At 44.1% G+C, this 19,952-nt stretch overlaps 1 protein-coding gene across 1 annotated transcript; it reads right to left on the bottom strand.

The window, feature by feature from the left end:
- Positions 1-9,203: 9,203 nt before the first annotated feature.
- LOC142564013 (uncharacterized) lies at positions 9,204-19,683 on the bottom strand. The gene is made up of 6 exons (XM_075674852.1): positions 19,624-19,683; positions 19,316-19,385; positions 18,059-18,256; positions 13,109-13,205; positions 12,218-12,339; positions 9,204-10,447 (listed from the first exon to the last, which is right to left on the bottom strand). The coding sequence occupies exons 1-6, from the start codon at positions 19,681-19,683 to the stop codon at positions 9,306-9,308; spliced, it is 1,689 nt and encodes a 562-aa protein (XP_075530967.1). The 3' UTR covers positions 9,204-9,305.
- Between the last annotated feature and the right edge of the window lie 269 nt (positions 19,684-19,952).

Here is a 19,952-nt window from a genome sequence, read left to right as displayed (position 1 = left end):
ACCTTGGTTGGCCAACTTGCCTCGCATGAAGTACATTTGCTGAATGTTTACGAAGAAAGAAAGGTGAACGCGTTAACCAAAATAAAAAGTCGGAAACTGCTACGGGACAATGTCCCGGCGATAACATACTCTACCAAACAAACCTGTTCGGCAACTTCTGTAATCCCAGTTGCTAAAGCATTGCCGGAGACAACCAACCCGGGCACTACCATAGTTAACCTTTCCCATGTTGCGCTTCTGCCTACGGAAGAAAGGGTTCTTTCAAAAGGCCTCAATTTCTGTCCAGCCACCGGGGGCTTCGACGAATTCCAGTTAATGAAAGACATTGAAAACTTCTCCCGAAACTTAAGACTCAAAGAATATTTTCATGGCCGCGCTAGCAGCAAACAGGACCACCCAGCTATACCGTCCGCGACACACTGGACGCCTGCCTCACAACGGGACAAATGCCTAGACCTATATATCAAAGCTGTTTCTCGCGACGTGCTCGACACCTACAAGACACGCGCCCCATTCCAGAGAAATCTTTCCACTAGCGAATCCGATGCTCTTAGAAGCCTAAGCACGCGCGATGATATTGTTATTAAACCGGCAGACAAGGGTGGCTCGGTCGTGATAATGACAAAAGAAAATTACAACAAAGAAGTCGTAAGACAGTTATCTGACGGTACATTTTATAAAGAACTTCCCTGTGATCCTACCGACGAATTCCTTTCCATCATTAAGGAGACCATAAAAGCATTGGTGAAGAAGCAGAAGATCGACGATAAAACAGCACGCTCCTTGATCCCACTTAGTCCAATAGCTGGGCGCTTTTACCTGCTGCCCAAGATACACAAACCAGGTAATCCAGGCCGTCCCATTGTATCCGGCATCAGAACAGTCACAGAATACATCTCTCGTTACGTCGACAGTCTAATCAAATTTATTCCAGCCACATTTTCTTCTTTCATTAAGGATACTAATGCTTTTCTTAATGACATAATAGATCTAACCGTTCCCGAAGGCTCGCTTCTGGTAACGATGGATGTCACTTCCCTCTACACGAATATTCCCCATAGGGATGGCATTCAAGCTGTCTTGAAATCCTATGAACACCTCCAATGTAATAGCCCGATTGATAGCTCAACCCTCGAGGTTCTGCTTAAGTTAGTTCTCGAGTTTAACAACTTCGAATTTAATAATTCTCATTACGTACAAATTAGTGGGACATCGATGGGAACTAAAATAGGCCCCAACTATGCGAATGTTTTTATGGGAGTGCTCGAAGACGCGTTCCTTAATAGTGTACGACTAAAACCGATCTACTTTAAGCGCTACATCGATGATATATTTTGTATTTGGACGCATAGCGAAACGGAACTCCTAAACTTCATTGCGGAATTCAACCAGGCACACCCCGCTATCAAATTCACGCATCATTACTCACCGTCATCTGTAGACTTCCTTGACGTGACGATTACCATTGCCGATGGACGCCTAATCACAAAACTCTACAAAAAGCCAACTGATAATCATCAATTTCTTCATTTTGAAAGCAGCCACGTGCGTCATTGTAAGACTGCGATTCCATATAGCCAGGCACAGCGCTTTAAGCGCATATGTTCCGAAGAAGGCGATTTTAATTCTTGTTGCCAGGAACTCAAAAAGAAACTTCTCAACCGTAAATATCCAGAGAAGATGATCGATGACGCGATACACCGAGCGGCAGGATATGACCGGATGGACTTTCTTAAAGGCAGGAACAAGCCCAGTGGCTCCCAGTCGACTAATTTGATACTCACACATTCCGCATCTAACCCTAAGGTCTCAGGCATACTCCGCAAACACTATAACATTCTTACCCAAAGCGACAGGTTAAAAGCCATTTTTCCTGAGCCACCTCGTGTCGTGTATAGACGTTCGAAAAACATAGGTGACATACTAACGTCTTCAAAAATCGCCACTTCTAACCCGACCGGTTGCAGCCGCTGCAATAAACCACGTTGCAAAGTCTGCGCTCATATAACGCCTACATTAACTGCCACCAGCACAGCCAGCCAATTCATGTTCACTATTAAAGGCAGTTTCAACTGTGATTCATATAACGTAGTGTACTTGCTCGAGTGCGGCACTTGCCACATGCAATACATAGGGCAGACTGAAACACCTTTCAGGATCCGCTTTAACAACCACAGGTCACATGCCAAATCCCAACCAAATCTACCACTCTCGAAACATGTTAACATGCCGGGCCACTCATTTAATAATCTCAAAGTAACAATACTCGAATCTGCATTCCGCACCAACCATGACCGCGAGCTTCGCGAATCTTACCTGATTCACAAATTTAACACTGTCTCGTCTGGAATAAATGAAAACAAAGGAAAACTAACCTGTCTAACTTTAGATTGAGCACAAATATACACTTCCCGCACAGTGTACAGACATGATTTCAGCGCTTTTTTCTGTCTCTTATTTTACATGTGGCTTTTTTGACGTATGTCGCTGTGGCTCGAAGTTGAACGCTTAACATATTACATTTTTAGATAATTCGAGGTTGCACTTAGAGATGCCATGTGTCAAACATCACGCCTTTGTATCTGCACGTGTAAGTCATTTTGTTTTCACTACACATAACCATTGTAACCGCTGGCACTTACTTGAGAGTCATGTTTGTATGTATTGTATCGTGAACACATCTGCATTTCATTTTTTTGTATATTCCAAAATGCGTGTCATGTACAATCATTTATAATGCGCAATGATAATGATTTATGATGCGCAGTGTATGGTCGAGTCAGTGTAGATAGCGCGCCCTCTGCTCGTGATACGGTGCCTTTAAAGCTGTGTATGTGTTGTCCATGCGTTACTGTACTCTGACGAAGGCTGGTCCACCAGCCGAAAACGTTAAGTAAGAAAAAGAAGTCTCCCAAAAAGTTCGTCGTCTCTTTCCTGCGTATATATATATATATATATATATATACATATATATATATATATATATATATATATATATATATATATATATATATATATCTTCACTGGTGTTCGATTGTTTGTATTCTTGGGAGATGAGCAATTAATGGCAAAGCTAAATAATAACGAACTTGAAAACGCTCCCCTGTGATACGCCGCGACATATACCTATTTCATCACTCAAAGCGTCGCCAAGACGAACTCTGATGCTGCGATCACTGAGAAACGTATGTATGAAGTGCAAAAGATGACCGCGATGCCTGTAACTTGTAATTGGCTCATGATGACTGTTTGAGACACGTAATCGTAAGCCTTCGGAATATCCATAAAGCCAAGAAGTATGGACAGGCCATCCGCACTGTAATGTTCTATGTGACTTAGCAGCTCCAGCACATTCTCTTGGGCACTTAGACACTGCCGAAACCGAGTCCTGCACGACAGAAGCTTCGGACCCTGCTCAACGTGCCAAGTGACTCTTGTGCAGCCGTCTTCTACATTAGCTTTGCTGCACAGGAAGTAAACGCCATCGGTCTGTATGAGTCCAGAGCTGCAGGATTCTTTCCAGGCTTCAGAACCGGTACCATCCATGCTACCTTCCACAAATGTGGGATATCCTCTCTAGCCCACACTTGGTTAAGAAATTCCAGCAAATCAAGTCGTCTCTCAACCGGAAGGTTAGTCAGCATCTGATTGCTGATAAGGTCAGGTGCCACCGCCCTGCGCCGCCGGAGGATGCTCACAGCTAGTTACAACTCTTTCAGTGTGAATGGAGCATCCATCAGAGACGACGATAGCGGCGGTGGTGGGTTAGTTGTACCAGCTGACCTGCCGGAAGAGTGTACTTGAGCAAAGTCCTTCGCTAGACAAGCGAGCGTCTTAGCAAACTTCAATGCTAGGGCTTCGAATGGTTTGTATGGTCGAAAGTTTCCAGCAAGGTTATTAACAACCCACCGTATCCTTGGAATCGGCGAGAAGACTTATAGGATAGCACAAATTGCCGTCCATTGATATCTTCTCAGATTCCTCGCCTGACAGCTAATCACTGTGTTAATTCTGTTATACATAGTCTTCATTGATGGGTCGCTCTTCGTCCTCATAAGCTTTCGTTCCGCTCTTCTACGGGTAGCGCGTAGATTTTTGAGCTTTAAGTCCAAAGTGAGGAAGTGGCCGGGTGGCTTCAGTTCAGCGCTAGCTAATCTTTTGCTACGCAGCATATGCGCGAACAGGTCTCAAAAAGGTTCGCTTAGACCGCCCCTGTACGTATCCCCTTGCGTCACAGGACAGGATCTTCTGTCGGTGGTTCGAAATCCAGCAATGTTGACGAAGACCGGACCCCATGTATATCTATAGAGCGCATCGTGTCACGCGATACGGTCAGACGGACGGACAAATTTCCGACGGAAGTCGCCCTAGAACGTTTACGCATTAAAAGTCGACGCGTTTGACCCGCACATCACATTTCGACGAACCAAGAGTGTGCTCGTCACTATCATAGTTCTGAATTTTACTTGTTTTCTGGGTACAGGTTCGCCCAATAAACAGTTAGTTCCGTGACTTGCGTTGTGCTATTGTGGTTGTTAACCGTCACTATATAACGCGACGATATCAGTATCTCGGTGTTCACGCTGCATCCAACCTTTCTGAAATACCATATTTACTCGTGTAAGACCCGCCCACGTGTAAGGCCCTCTCTCCCACTTTGGAGTACGAAAATATGGAAAAAAAGTTTCACTAAGCGTAAAATGCATACTCGCGAGCTGTTTATTTTCCTCAAGCCACTACAAGGTGGCACTAGTCCGTATCAGAAAAATCAGTCGGCGACTGTAAATATGCTCGTCGCCATAAGCCTGCCTAGTGTAAGACCCGCACCCGGTAAGAATTCAAAAATAGAAAATGTGTGGACCTTACACGAGTGAATACGTTATTCGCAATCAATATATCATTGACAAAGCTAACGGCATGATGGTATACATTTCATGTAACTTTTCCAGATCAGCTACTACACTTAAGCTTACCATATAAGCTTACCATATACAGGGTGGCTGTTTTTTTTAACTGCACCATATTAAAAAAATTGCCCGTGCCAGTTATCAGAATTCTAACACTTAATCTAAATTACTCGATGAGGCGGCCACTACTTCTGCGAGAAATCAAATGCCAAATTGTAAAATTAACACAATTATGCTAATTAATTTCTTTATTAATAACTTTACGGCACATATTTCAATCAACGAATTGTAGCCGATGAGTTCGCAAGGCGTATACAGATGGAACAAATTTTCAGGACTACTGGAGTTTTGATATATTACTTTTCAATGTGTCCGACTAAATGCATGGGCGTTCCAGTTACTTTTGTGCTTCAATGCATAAAACAGGGTTTGCTAAATGAGTGTAACAACAGTGAATTTTTACCGCAAGTTTGACGGCACATTTCTCGAAACTGGTACCATTCTCAGAAATCATTCTAAGTCGATATGCCTTGCATGCTCACTAAATACATTTCGTAGATTGAAATATGTGTCGTAAAGTAATTATTAAAAAAGATAATTAGAGTAATTATGTCAATTATTCAATTAAACTTTCGATTTCTCGTAGCAGTAATGGCCGCCTCATCGAGTAATTTAGATCATGGGGTAGAATTGTGCTATATGTCCCACAGACTCCGTGACAGTGTAGCAGAAACAGTTCTGTATTGTATGTATGTGTGTCTTCTTTTTCGTTTCTTTTTTTTTCATTCTTTTTCTCTTTCTTACCTATCGCATCCCTTTGCCCCTCTGCCGGTACAGGGTAGCCAAGTGGAGATAATCTCTGGTTAACCTCCCTGTCTTTCCTTTGTCTTTCTCTCTCTCTCTTTCTGTCAAACGCAATTTAAAAAATGGCGCAGCTGAAACACCCTTTATAAAACCCATGTGCGGACTAAACATGAGTGCGCTGCGCCAGCAGAGGCGTAGAGAGAATTTCTTTTCTGGAAGGAGGAGTGGTGGGGGTGTGGGCCTAGGCCAACGCCACCTAGGCGCACAGACTTGACCAAGGACGGGGAGGGTGAGGGCGAGGGTGCTGGGCAGGCCACATACTAACGCAGGAATGTTGCCCCTCCTTGGCTACGCCAGTGAGCATCAGTATGAGGCACCACGGTAAACAAATGTAACCCATACACTAGAAATCCTGCTCGATTCATACTATATACTTACGACCACACGGCTAGTATAATAATAAAACTAAGCCTTAACGTGTAATAAACTTAGCAATTCTTCGTAAAATAGCTCGTTTAGATATTTTTTATGCGTTGTATCATCACCATGATCTGCTCAATCATCTAATCCATCCCGCGCAATACACATAATAAAGGCTTGATCACGTTCATAAAGCTGTTGTTCGACCCATTGCAGGACGACTACATTTTCAAATTCGCATCTGCCATATACATTCAACCAGTGGATTGACCTTCCCGCATCACTAGTCCCCATTGAATATGACGATGCATTCATGAAATTATTAGCTACCATTGTATCAAACTGAAACAATTATTTGTAACATGCGTTAGCGTGAGTGTGTGCGTGCGTGTTTTACTTAGCGAAACACTGTATAGTTATTATGCTTGCCCATGTGTATTTTTCGTTATGGTTGTGAGTATTTCTAGGATAAGACTCATTCGCGTGTAGCGACATTTTGTTGCCAATTTATAATCCATTTTGTTCCATATTTTTGTAACCATCTTCTGTAACCACTCTAATCTGTAATGTCATTTGACCTTCAACAGATTCTATATAAATTTAAATATAATTTCCACCCGGCATATGAGAAATGCAGTCGTGTTTGTTTAAACGCTGGCCGCCTTAAATTCCGCGCACTTCCGATTGGCTGCAGATCTTCCTTTTACTTTTGCAACTGTACTTTGAGGTTCCTGCAAGAGCCAGAGTTCTGATTTCGTGCAGTGGATTAAACATCTCGCGCTGTCAGAGAACTGTCATGTGCAGACGAGTGCCGAAAAGAAAAACGCCTGGGCGGCCTGCTCCCCGAGAAGGAACAAAAACAACAAAAAAGATACAGTCGCATTCTTCGCGTTCTGTTCGAGCATGGGCCTCGCAAAACGAAGCGCCCCACGGTGCATGTGGCGCCATCCCACAACAATGTCGAGACACTGCGGCGAGGCGCGCTGCTTGTATGCCGTTGTTTTCGCTGCCAGAATTTCCCCTCTTTGCCAACGTGCGGCGCTCAATTCGCCGTTAGCATAACTGCCGGAAAGGCGCCAACATTGACTCCCACGACGTAGAAGAATGACCTTTTCGGCTTCAATTTTTCTTCTGATTAAACCTGAATACGTTTTGCAGCAACAATATTGGTTATAATAGTGACACTATCGGCAGCGACCACTCAAAGTAGAAAACAGCTTGATATTTTATTTTGCGCGCTGCCATCACTGTAGATGATGAGTATTTTAGGTTTTTTCTCGAAAGCACACAAATATGCTACTCACAAAACTGCCTTTTCACTTCAATATGATAATGCACGCGCAAGTATGCTCTGAAGAGTCCTGAGTTAGCGAACAGACTGCTTATTTGTTTCTAATGGTCCGCTTGGGGATTGGGGAAAGGAGGCGCGGTCTTTTAATAAAGTATGCTTCATAATGTGCAATGTAATGACTGAAACTTGCTAATTTGGTACCAGCATGTGAACAGCGCTTAATGTTAATGCTGAAAACAACTGCTCATAAATCGAACGCTAGCCGAAAACTATTTAATATTCCATTCTATTTGCTTGTGGCACTATTCAATTCGTGTTCGGTTTGGTCTCAATAGATTTTACTCGCACAGTGCCTGCTCTTTTCTCCGCTGGGAAGCCATCTTAGGTACCAACACCACTGAGAAGATATAGAGAGCAAATTTATTTCTGAACAGACAGAGAGCTCGGCGTGAGGCGTCGACTCCGCACAGAAAAAGGACATCGTGAAGTGACACTTGCTGAGCGACATGATCCTAACGTTTTGGCCATTGTAGACGCCGAGAAGATTATTTGTTCTATAACTTCCTGATTTGTCAGTCAAAATAATATTCCAAGACTTCGTCCTCATTATTGGAAATGAACAATTCGATTCTTAGCCATAAAAATTTGAAATGGCGCTTACCATTTCGCAGTAAATCTGCCGCATGCCATAAAGTATCAAACGACTGCTAAAAATACATGTTTCATAATTCCCGCAATAATGTGCTGTAAATTTGGATCTTTTGAACATTTCACTGTTCCTGATGGTTGTTCAATTCTAAATTTACTTTTTTAGCACAACTAATGATTATTCTGTACACAACTACTTTGTTTAACTGTTCACCTGATTGTCTTAAGAGCCGTTACAACAAGAGGTTCTTATTACATTGCTTCACTCTGCGTACCAATTTCTCCATGCTTATTATCGCCTACTGCACCTCATTTGAAACAAATAAACTAAAACTAATACTAAGCGTAACACTGAAACCAGGCGGACTGAAGCTCCAGGTGATCTCTTTTCCATATAGCCGAGTGTCCGAGTGACTTGAAGTTAAAACATATCTTCCTTTAATCTCACGCAAACGAAGCAGCGAGCCAGCCGTTATAAGAGTGTTTACATTGCTTATAGTATGCAAATCAAGGCAGTGCATCAGGAACTAGTAGCCATCATGCTTGTTTTGTGCTTCGGGCTTAAAGTTTTTTTGCCAAATGCTAATTTTTAACAAGCTCTGAACTGTAATTTTGAACAATTACGATTTCTTTTTTTGCTCACAAAGGCATACAAAATGACCCCTTGGAAGGGGCATGGTGACGTCAGGATAAGTTTACAGGGGGCTAAAAAAAAGGGGGGGGGGGAAAGAAAGAAGGGAATGGTGCGACGATCTTGGCGTAGTTTCGTGAGTGCGGTTGGACCGCGTCCTTTGGTGGGGGTGAGCGCAGCCGCTGCGGTAGGCGCCATTATCGCGGGCACGTTAGCCGACAAGAGGTTGATAACGTGAAAACTGGGCAAAATAAAGGAAGAAATCAAACTAAGTGACAGAAAGGACACATCAACGCTGGTGCAGCCTCCTGCGCTTTCTGTCTGTCTACTTCGTCCGTTGTTCCGTCTTTATTCGAAACAGTGTTCTCGATATGAGTAGCGCACGAACTAGGGCAAAAAGGAGTTATTTTACGACGAGTCATTCATTGTGAGAACACCGGCGCTTCCGATTCCATGCACAGAAACAGTCAGGGAAGCACTTCGCTCTGGGCACAAGGACATTTATTCTCTAATCGGGATGCACTCATGTGCATCGTGAGGATGTGGTTTGGCTTGCCCTGTTCCTTCTTCGTCAAAAAAAAATAAGAAGAAGAAAAAAGAACGCCTACCCAGTGTACCCCAGACTGTTTCGCGTCCACGAGTGCTTGCGCGCCACTGTGCGCAGCATGCCTTTCGTGCCTCCTCCCTTCGTGCCGCCCAGTTTGGCCACCTTCTGGCGGCGGACGCCTCCGCTCCAGGCACTTGAGGAGGCCGTTTGCTGTCCAGAGGCTTGTTCACTGTACAGGCTCGGCTGTGCAGCTGCGCTCGGCACCTCGTGGAGAGGTTGCGGCACGTCTGCTAGCTCGCTCGACTGCGCAGCGATTTCTTCCTGCGAGGACTGTGAGCTGACCTCTTGCTCCTCTTGTTGGCTCGCTGACGTGTCTGCTGCACCGACCTGACTGAAATCGCGCTTTGCCTCGCGGTAAAAGCCACCGGAGGAAACGGCAGCGTCGCGCGCTCCGGACACCTGCTGTTGGGTTTGCTGCTGCGCTGCCGCTTCCGAGAGAGCTGCGGAGGTTGCTCCCGATAGGCTTGACGCCGCTAGTTTGGCAAGCTTTGCACTTTTGACTTCGGCCTGCAGACCTGCCTGGCCTGCGCTCGACGTGCTGAAGGGCTGGTAGCTCTGGACCGCTGTTTGTTCGCTGGCATGCCAACCTCCGTCCCTTGTCACTCGTCGTTTTGTCTGGCCTTGATTTTCCGCGGCCATCCGTCTACTCGAAGACCAAGTCAGAATGGGTGTGGAGAATTTCCGCGCGCTAGCTTCACTTATAACAGCCAATCCTTGATCACCGAAAAGGTCTTTAAGCATGGCGCCTTTGCTAGCAACCGATCCTGTCGGCGAATACTGTTCCAATGATTCTTTTGCCGTGTATTGCCCTTGCATGAAATCGTATGGATGCGTCAAGTAAACAAAGAACAGCGGAACTTGTGGGTACACCATCCCATAGCTATACGCCATTGGTTCTGCAAGCCGGCTTTGTATCATCAGCGACCGGAGTTCACCACTGTTGTAAGCGGAATCTAAAGCAGCTCCTGTTGTAGGCGCCAGTTGTTTTTGCTGACCTTCAGAATACTGCAAACTAGACTGCTGCTTTAGTTGAGCTTGGGCCGTTTTGGTGTGAGCTGTAGAATAGCGTTCGGATTGAGTGACCTGGGTTTGCAGTGCTTCCGCCGACGATTGGGCACTGGAAATTTGGGAGTTAGTTCCTGCGAAGAAAAACGGGGATGTGACAGTTGTTTAGTTATCTATAATCCCGTTCTCGCCCCTTACAGGAGTGCGTCCAAATTTACACGGTGCTCACGAAAAATAAATTTGGTCCTCATAAGTTGCGGAAGAAATGCGTTCCTCACGGGAAGTGAAATAATTCATTTTTGGAAGCCGCGCAAGGTGCCCGCAATGCACTATGGTTTACAGGGTGATTTTTGGGAATTTTTAAAAATCGCCTGTTGCAAACAGCATAATTTTAGTCCTTTAGGTGGATTATTCAAAGAAACGGCCATTACTTACACGAGAAATCGAAAGACACTATCAACTAATTGAAGAAAATTCCCTATTAAAGTTATTAATTAATTACTTGACTGCACATACTGGAATTTGCGAATTCTAGCCGGTGAGTTTGCAAGTCATACCCACTTAAAAGAAATTTTGAGGATGGCATTGGTTTCTAGACATGCGCCATCAAACTAGAACTAAAAATGCAGAGTTGTTCAGAACGACAGAAAGCTGAGCTAGTTGGTAAGGATTCATTATGCAAAAAGGAAGTGAGGCGTGCAGACAGGACACAAGAGTAGAGAAGTGGACAACATGAACGCCGACTATCAACTGAAGGGAGCACTGAGGCGAAAAAAGAAAGAAGACACAAAAGTCATCTTCACATGCTCAGGAAAGGTAACATCACATGTCAGTCGTGTACACGTGCCGGTCTACGTGAGAGATAACTGTTAAGGCACTTAATCTCTTCTTTATGTAAAGTAATCGAAGGCTGACTCACGCACGCACTTCCACCATTATAGATATCCCATGCCTCTACCATAAGACGCGTATCTTCATTCTTATGCCTGTACAATATCGCGCATTCATCTAACTCAGGCGTGCAGTTACAATCTCGGCAATGTAGCGAAAGATTAGAAGGCGATCCACCGGTTAACGACCTTTTATGTTCCATTAGCCTCTGATTGATACACTGTCCCGTTTGCCCTACGTACAACTGGCCACAGCTAAGGGGAATATAATAAACCACACCCATACGACAGTCAGTAAAACGGTTGTTCTTATTGTGTTTCACTGGACAAATATCTGTTCGTTTTCTGCCTTTTACCCCCTCTTTTTTATTCTGTACGGCAGCGCATATCTTACCTAGCTTATTGGGAGCAGTGAAAGCAACATTACCATCATATCTACTTGCAACTTTCTTAAGCCTGTGCGACACTGAATGAATATACGGAATAGACACTACTCTTTTTTTTGCTATTACTGTTTTCTGTAATCACGTCCGTCCCTCTCGAAACCGACTTCTTTAGGCGCTCAGCCACAGTGGCCACCGCTACACTAGGATAACCTGCTTCTAATAGGCGCCGGACCTGTGCATTAAAACTGGCGCTCATTTTGTGCATGTCATTCCTGCATGCACAAAATGAGCGCCACAAAATGAGCGCCAAAATGAGCCCACGGGGGAAGAAAGTGAAGTAATATGCGTTGTTAACACAAGAGTATTCATTTATCGTAAATTCATGCTTGTGACGCGTTTCCCTCCAACGGTTAAAACTAATGTAAGTAGCAGGAACCATGTTGAATACATTGCATATTAATTGAAATAAGAACTTGACTCTCTGAAGTATTACACGACTAAATAATATGTCTAGGCCTGCGCGGGAAAGCAGCTCCGTGGGGGAATCAATGCGCCGGTACCGCTTTTCGTTGCCCCGATTCAAGCATCTGCATATATTTTTGTATGTACGGAAACGTCTTATGCTCACCCTCTTGACAAACAGCTGGAAAGTTCCTCGAACTCCTTATTTCCCGGTCGAAAATCCACGTTGGAAGATCTTCATAATTGCAGCCGTTCTTATCGAGGATGTAACGAACGCATCGGTTATCTCTGTGGGCAGTTAAGGCGCTCAGTTATTGAACGGAGTGCAAGCACAAGAAATCGGACTGTCTCACATGATAGAAAGTACATCATATAGTGCTTTGTTCAAGCAATTGTATTACGTCTTAGTGTCTATCTTACCATGTGTCACCGACGTACTCAGGTAGCGCGTCGCAAAGAGACTGTTGAAACGAAGGAGTATTACTTACTCACTTGCGAGTATAGTTGACGACCGAAATAGTAACACAGCTGCAACTGTTATATGCTTTTTACTTGGAGAGCTAAATGTAGAAAAATGCGAACATTTTGTACTGGCCTGAAATCTGGGCCCTGGATCACTAACCTAATTTCTCAATAAAAATTGGTGAAAGTGATCCGAGATCCACAACTTCGTATATTTTCAGCGGTTATAAAAATACTTTACTTTTCAGAGCCCTACAACCTAATTTCTTCACTGCTCAACAACACAATTTACGGTACCTTTTTTACAGCTTAAGTGGCATCGCAGCATGACTACTGTACATTCGCTGCAACATGCTCATATCGAACACTCAGATTTTCTGTACAAAAGAGCCAGAAAGGGTCATGAGCACGCATGAATTCTTTCCTCCTTTTAAATGAAATGCATGAACAAATGTGAGCGCGATTTTTTTTCCATTTCTTGAGGCTTCAGTGTTGCTCGCAGATGCAAGGTGCACTGTTTTTACTTTTAACGAAAACACAGCCAAGAAGTGGTTGTGTGCAAGTATGAATGATCCGCGCTGAGTGATGTACTTACAGGCATTTTTCAGCTGCTCCTGTCGGTGCAAGTATGCAACGTCGTCTTAGTAGCCGCACGATACGCTTTGCTGTACAAGTGACTTCTTGGCAACGACCTGCACATTAACCATTGTCTCCGGTCGAAACGCTTCAACCCACTCACGCGGTACCGAACCAAAATAATAATAATAATAATAATAATAATAATAATAATAATAATAATAATAATAATAATAATAATAATAATAATAATAATAATAATAATAATAAACAGACGAAGTGACACGCGAAACAGGGCAAGCACATGTTAGGCAACACAATATTTGAGAAGTTATTAACTCTCTGGCGTTCTTGATTTTGAGGTATCCTTATGAATGCCGGCTGCATGGGGTGAATTTGTTTGAACTTCAACCCTCTGTGTGCGTACTGCACTATATTGCAACAAAAAATAGTGCTGCATGGTAATCAAAACCGGTGGCGCACGCACTTCTTGCTGTGACACTGCAGAATTTGGTGCCTAAATATAGATGACGTAGAATCAACGTGTCTGTCCACGATAAAGTGAATGTAGCACTAAAATCAAAACTCTACGTGGAATGGACACCGCAAGCGCTGACTCGCAGCAGGACCACTGGAATCATTGGAATATCTCTTTTCTTAAAAAAATTTTTCGCAACTCAAAACTCTACGTGGAATGGACACCGCAAGCGCTGACTCGCAGCAGGACCACTGGAATCATTGGAATATCTCTTTTCTTAAAAAAATTTTTCGCAACTAGACTGTATAGATAACCGTAAGTTACATTTTTTTTCTCGATTGATAGAATAAATGGGAATTGAAGACTCGATTTAACCAAGCTGTGGCTGATGGCATTCGAATACCAGAAACCTCCCATGAAGTTGATACGCGGAAGCGGTGAGCGAAATACGTCGCTGTGCTATTTCTTGACCTAGCACTTTTAATGCGATTCTCACTCTTATGGTACTTCACACACTTTCTGGGGACTATCTATCTATCTATCTATCTGCCAACTTGGGTGACTGGAAGTGGGTAGTCCATGGTCGGATGGGTAGCGCGTAAGGCGTCTGTCTTGATGGAACAGGGCTCAATATTAATCCTCGGAACAACTAGGGTGAATAGGCACGTGGTACAGGTTAAGTACCACTGCTTACGATGCCAAGTTGGAGCAGTGGGTATGTGCCAGTAGGTATGTGCCGCTCTTCAATAAATCCCTTTGAGGCCGCCTTAGGTAACTTAGCCTGTGCTACTGCGCATGTGGCGCACTTCAATGACAAAAAAACAAAAAAAAAATCCTTTCAAATTTCTCCGCTGCTCGGGAGAAGCGAAACCCCGCCTCGTGCCGAGTTCACGGCATCGCAGCTAGATGGCGCAGCGTGTGCAGTGGTAAGCGCGAGAGAGGACTCCGGATGCACACACGTTCCGGCATTGGCCATGCTGTGTGTCACTATATAGTTTCACTGCTAATAGCATTAACGTCGACTATCATCGCCGATGGTTTCACCAGGTTTTTTTCGGCACGCGTGCAGCGCACCAATGAGGTGCCAGGCAAATACGGCGTTTCGGTAACGCTGAACATAGGCGGCAGATAACCGGCGAGACTACTGTGAGGTGAGGAACTGAATCTAGAGGCGCCTGTTTCATCAACGTCCGTTGTCGAACCAACTCCGGTAAAATGACGGTAGGAGTGCCACAGGCGCCGTGTTATTTCCTCAGATTGTACACAAATGCTTGCGCTACTGCACCATGAAACCTTGTTTAACGAAATTTGAGGTTGGAAGTATGGGTTCGTCCAGTCCTTGTTGCAATTATTTTAGAGCGCTTCTCTTAGCCGTCCGTTCCTGGGGCGAGCGTCGGCGTCGACGTCAGCGGCGTAACCAAATGAACAAGCACAGCGAAAGATGAAATAGCGAACGCGGCAGTAACAGAAGGACTGCAGCGGTGACATATCAGCAGACATTCTTGGCATATTCAATAACACTTCAGCCACGGTATCTTAATGAGGTCAGGCACCAGAAGAGAATGCATGCATGTTTAGAATTGATCACAGTTAAATGATATTTACCATTTAGGCATCTTTCATCTTGATTTGTTTTCTGTAGCACTGAAAAAGGGAAAAGAATATAAGCGAACTGTTTTCTTATTCCGACCCTTCAGCGTTAGGCTTAACACTTTTCGCACAGCACTTCGGTCGCAACTACAGGGGACTGCATTATTGCTTTCAAATTGGGAAATTTATGGTTATTTCTAGAAATCGGTGGAAAAATTATGGTCCAGATCGGTCAATATAACACTTGGAGCCCTATAACGTAAAACTATTCCAACATGTTCTTTTTTTTCAATCTCCTGACGTCAAATTTACGTAAACGCTGACGCAAGCACCGGGCGGTGACCCACAGCGTTGCCTGACCAGCCCAATCAAACGCTCTCCTCGTTTATAGGAGGTCACTCTTGTTTCCTTTCAAAACGAATAACATTGCCTACATTGAGCGGTTTTTCTTATCGATAGAAGGATCGGTGTGTGGGCGAGTTGGTACTGGTTGAACATCTTGAAGGGGCAGCGCAACACGACGAAGACAAAAGGCGGGAAACACACAAGACAGTGCTGAACTACAACTAACTTTATTAGAAGGCATACACGAACTTATGTATTACAACCCATACCCACGTGCTCTTCCATCGACGGCGTCATTATCAGTGCACAGGCAAAAACGCAAAACCCTGTAATCTAATGTTAAACCATGAGGTGGTTAAAAAATTAAAAATCACTCAGATGGCACGCCGCCCTGCGCAGCTCCCATCTCGACGACCAACTCTGGGCGACCCAGCAGGCCTACGAAGCGGCGAAGAGGCAAGACCTCGACGTCCCATCGTGGGAGGCCTAGGCCCAGCCGACTGAACTGCTGGTCGTCATTAAAGTTTACTCTCTCTCTCTCCTACAAATTTAAAAATGGCATGCTTACGCAACGCAATCCTTTTTTCCTGATATAGTAGGCCTCAATAATCTCCCTCGTAGTCTGATTGCTCACAGATTACGAGGATATGGAGACGCTAAAACAGATCCTCAGCAAAGAAGAGTTGGCAGAGCGATGTCGTATACGTGCAGAAAGGGCCCAATAACGTTATACGGCCACGCAAGAAGTTTTGTTATACGCAAATAAACCCATGCTCTCCGGCAGGTGCGAGTAGCCAGTGCCTGAGCGATCGGCGGCAGCCATCTTCTATTCCTTTCGAAACGAGGCAGTTTCCGGCTATTCAGAAAAAAATCCAGCTTTGTTCGGCATATTAATGCATCTTTAACGCGTACACGACACTTTGAGGCAATGAGTTTTCGCGGTTTTGTGACGTCGAGTGACAGATAGGTGAAGTGGGTGCAGCCAGAAACGTCTTGACTAATAGCCGAGGGTTAATGGCGAAAAGGCGTCGAATCAGAAATAATTATTGTTCTTTTGTTCGGTCGCATCATACATAATCAGTGTGTACACGTCATGTAAGATTGGGAGCTATCGCGGCTTTCATGACGTCGCATGACAGACAGACGAAATAGGGGTGGTCCAAAAAAGTTTTTGACCAATCGCGGATGGCTGATGGCAGAATTGGAATAGAAGAGTTTGGAATATAGCTTTACGTTGTAGCGCCCGTGAAATTCCTACGCTCTTGGTTTTTCAAAAGGAAAAATTGCGAATTTGCCTTTGTATGTGGTATAGTTCAATATAGTTTGCGCCCATCGTAGTGAGTAATGTTTAAAACGTGGCGACTGTGTCACGTCCGGGCTAGGGCGTCTGGAGATGACTTTCGAGATAAGTTTTCATTAATTGTTGGGGCGTGCTATTTGTATACTAAGAGACATGGGCGAAGGAAAACTTGCATATTTATTGAAAGACAAGGAGAGTAACAGTTTTAAGGGTTATAATGAACGATCCGGACCCTAAAATTCGATATTTCTGCAAAATTTGTGCGAGAACTGTACAGCAGCGGGCGCGAACTCTTGAAAAAAATTATTTTGAGGAAGAACGCAGGTCTCTGTGGTTGCAGCTACAAAACACGACGCCTTTTATTCCTCAATAACATGAATTGTTGTTCTTCTTTGGAGGTCTAGGAGCTCTACGTTGAGATTCACACTACATAAGGAGTAATAACCCTTGCCTGTCTGGAAACAGGTGTATATTCATCTAGTTGATAGTCAGCGCATCGTCGTATCGTTTCGTGTTTCCCCTTCGTTTTCGTTGTTTGCTCTGTAGTAATTATGAACAAACTGGGCACTAAGTAGTAAGCGAATAAACCGATGAAGGTTTGTGCTGGAACTGACAACAAGATTTCGTTTCTGAAGTCTTTATTTAAAAGAGAAGAAAGAATGCTGCAGTTGAATTAAGCATTAGAGGCATGCGAGCATACCACTTAGGAATGTCTTCGTTGGTGCTAGCAACATCGTTTAACCGCCATTGGATGATGGACGATTTTATATTCTGAGGTGACAAGTTGCTGTACCGCATTATTTTGTTGGACAATAGAATAGACTTTAATGGCTTAAACAGGTAGAGAAAAACCAGAGCAATTTAATGCGCTCGTGCTTTTAGCCTAATGGAACGCATCACCCTACAACAAAAATACACACATTCGATGGCGGGTTTATAGTTAAAGTAATTTTTCTGTAAATGAAGCTGGGAATCTGCGAGAAATTTGGTGACGCCAAATTACTCCGCTTCCGATATCAGGGCAGAAACTCACACCGCCATGCCTGCTCCTTGAAGCTACCGGCTCGGACCACCAACAACAGCTTTTCCGACTAGCCCAAACAGCCGCTCTTTCAAACTGCTCTCTCTCTCGTTCTCTCTTGATTTTTGTGTTCGTGTCGCGAGATGCAACTTTATCCTGTCGACGTCTGGCTACAAAAACCGAGCGTTAATGCGTTTCACCAATGATTTTGGCTCATGAAAAATGATCTACGTACCTGCTTGAGCCATATTCTTTTTGAACGTGAGTCGCTGCTGCTGCCGCTGCTGCTGCCGCTGCTGCTGCCGCTGCTGCTGTTGTTGCTGCTGTTTTTGCTGTTGCCTGAAAGGCTGGTTCTGCTGCTGATACTGCTGCTGCGTTTGCCCCTCTTGGCTACTTGGGTCGAGCACGGGTGGCCCGTAGACAACATTTTGACCTAGAGGCACAGAGCGCGTGCACAAACCGTTCAATATGTGGCCATCGGAACAACTTGGTCGTTGTTCAATGTGCAGAGAAACTATCAAAGTTTTCGCATTGTTTCGAAAGCTTTGTGTTCACCGTGAGATTGCTGTTCTAGCCACGGAGCTACCAACTGAAGAAACGCTAGAAAGAAACAGTGTAACAGGCTAGACCACCAGAATACTTTTTCGGAACACTCTATGCAATAGTTTGTTAAAGAAATATGGTTTATTAGTAGAGAAGAATGAAGTTCGCTTTCTAGAATTTCGCGTCCTAAGGACCGCACCGATGACATCGCATTACGTCACCATCGTAGTCGTATTTGCGTGCCTGAATGTTTTTTTTTCCCTAAAAATGTAGAGAAGATTCCAGCTTGTGATTTATCGACTGTCCTCTTTTTTGTGCGTACAGTTAAAGAGTGCGGGTATTTGCGTGCATGAAGAAATGTCGATCCACGCAGCTATTAGCATGCAGTATTTATATCACTATCTTTTGCCAGAATTAGCCATTAGCGTACCCCTTACGCAACTTTTCTGTGCTTCTTGCGGACTTGTCCATTCACGCTGCTGGCGCTGTTCTAAACAACATCAACGAAAAGCTAATGCTCCCGTTATCTGTTAGAAAAGATATCACTCGAATGTTACAATTATTTCAAACTGCTGCCATAACGGAAACACGCGCTAAAGGTAGACTGAAACTATGGCTTTGATTTTGTACACTACATATATTTGATTTAGATTTTGGTATTATTTATTTTCCTTTGTAGTTAATACTTATTAACGGAGATTTCACGCTATTTAATCATAACAAATGAAGCATAAATTAGGCTCGTGTGTGTCATACTATGTGGTGCACGCACGCGCACGAGCTAACAAAAAAAAAAGGATCAAACCAAAAACGCACACACAGACGCACACACAAAGAAAAAAAAAAGAAAATGGAGCGGTGATGATGTACAACGCGATCAGCGAATGCCTTTTTATGTGAGTTCATGCTTAGATGGCATACGCGCCGTCATAACACAGCCCCTTCTTACCAAAAGCGAAAGACGTTGCTACGGCAGCCATTAACATCACATGGAGCTTCATACTGGCACGGTGGATCCACTGCGACAAAAAGTGAAAATGAACTTCGGAATTCAATCCTGAAAGTTCCGCGCCGAGAAATGTCAGGGCTCCAGTAGCACAAACTGCAAACCCACAAATCAATATGCCTGTCTCGTAGCCCAGAGTGCCAAACCAAAAAATATGCCGGTTTGTTCCGGGTTGTGGTTAAAGCGCTTTCGTTTTCGTTGCGGTTCAGTTCCCCCATTCATCAATCAAGGAACGCTAACAATTCACGAACCGGTTCAGTACAGTAGATTTGATCCTTGGCATCTCGTGACACGCCACACGGTCCTCGCATGATAGTAACATGTAGTTGTGTGTGCAAGTTTTTATCTGGAAGAACAATGAGATGATGTCACTGGCACGTGGGAGAGAAGAAAAAGTTTTACGGGGTTTTAAGCATGAAAATTTGGTGCTACCATAGCCGTAGAAGAAAACCCTGGGGCCGAATTCTCAAAGCATTTAGTTTTTAAGTGGGCTTTGTTATTTGTCGACCACCTTTCCTAATGACCCACTTCGCGACTGACTCTCATCTGCTCTTACTAACAGTTTCAGCGTAAGAACTTT

Source organism: Dermacentor variabilis, chromosome 1 (assembly GCF_050947875.1).
Source record: "Dermacentor variabilis isolate Ectoservices chromosome 1, ASM5094787v1, whole genome shotgun sequence".
NCBI lineage: Eukaryota > Metazoa > Arthropoda > Arachnida > Ixodida > Ixodidae > Dermacentor > Dermacentor variabilis.
The sequence above is the reverse complement of the archived record's forward strand: the minus strand, read 5'-3'. Positions and strand labels throughout refer to the sequence as shown.

Coding starts and splice junctions, on each gene's coding strand:
- LOC142564013 (XM_075674852.1), bottom strand. CDS start 19,683: ATGCGAGGACCGTGTGGCGTGTCACGAGATGCCAAGGATCAAATCTAC. Junction 19,386..19,623: donor AAATCTACTGTACTGAACCG/GTTCGTGAATTG, acceptor TTTTTGTCGCAG/TGGATCCACCGTGCCAGTAT. Junction 18,257..19,315: donor AGCAACGTCTTTCGCTTTTG/GTAAGAAGGGGC, acceptor CTGTGCCTCTAG/GTCAAAATGTTGTCTACGGG.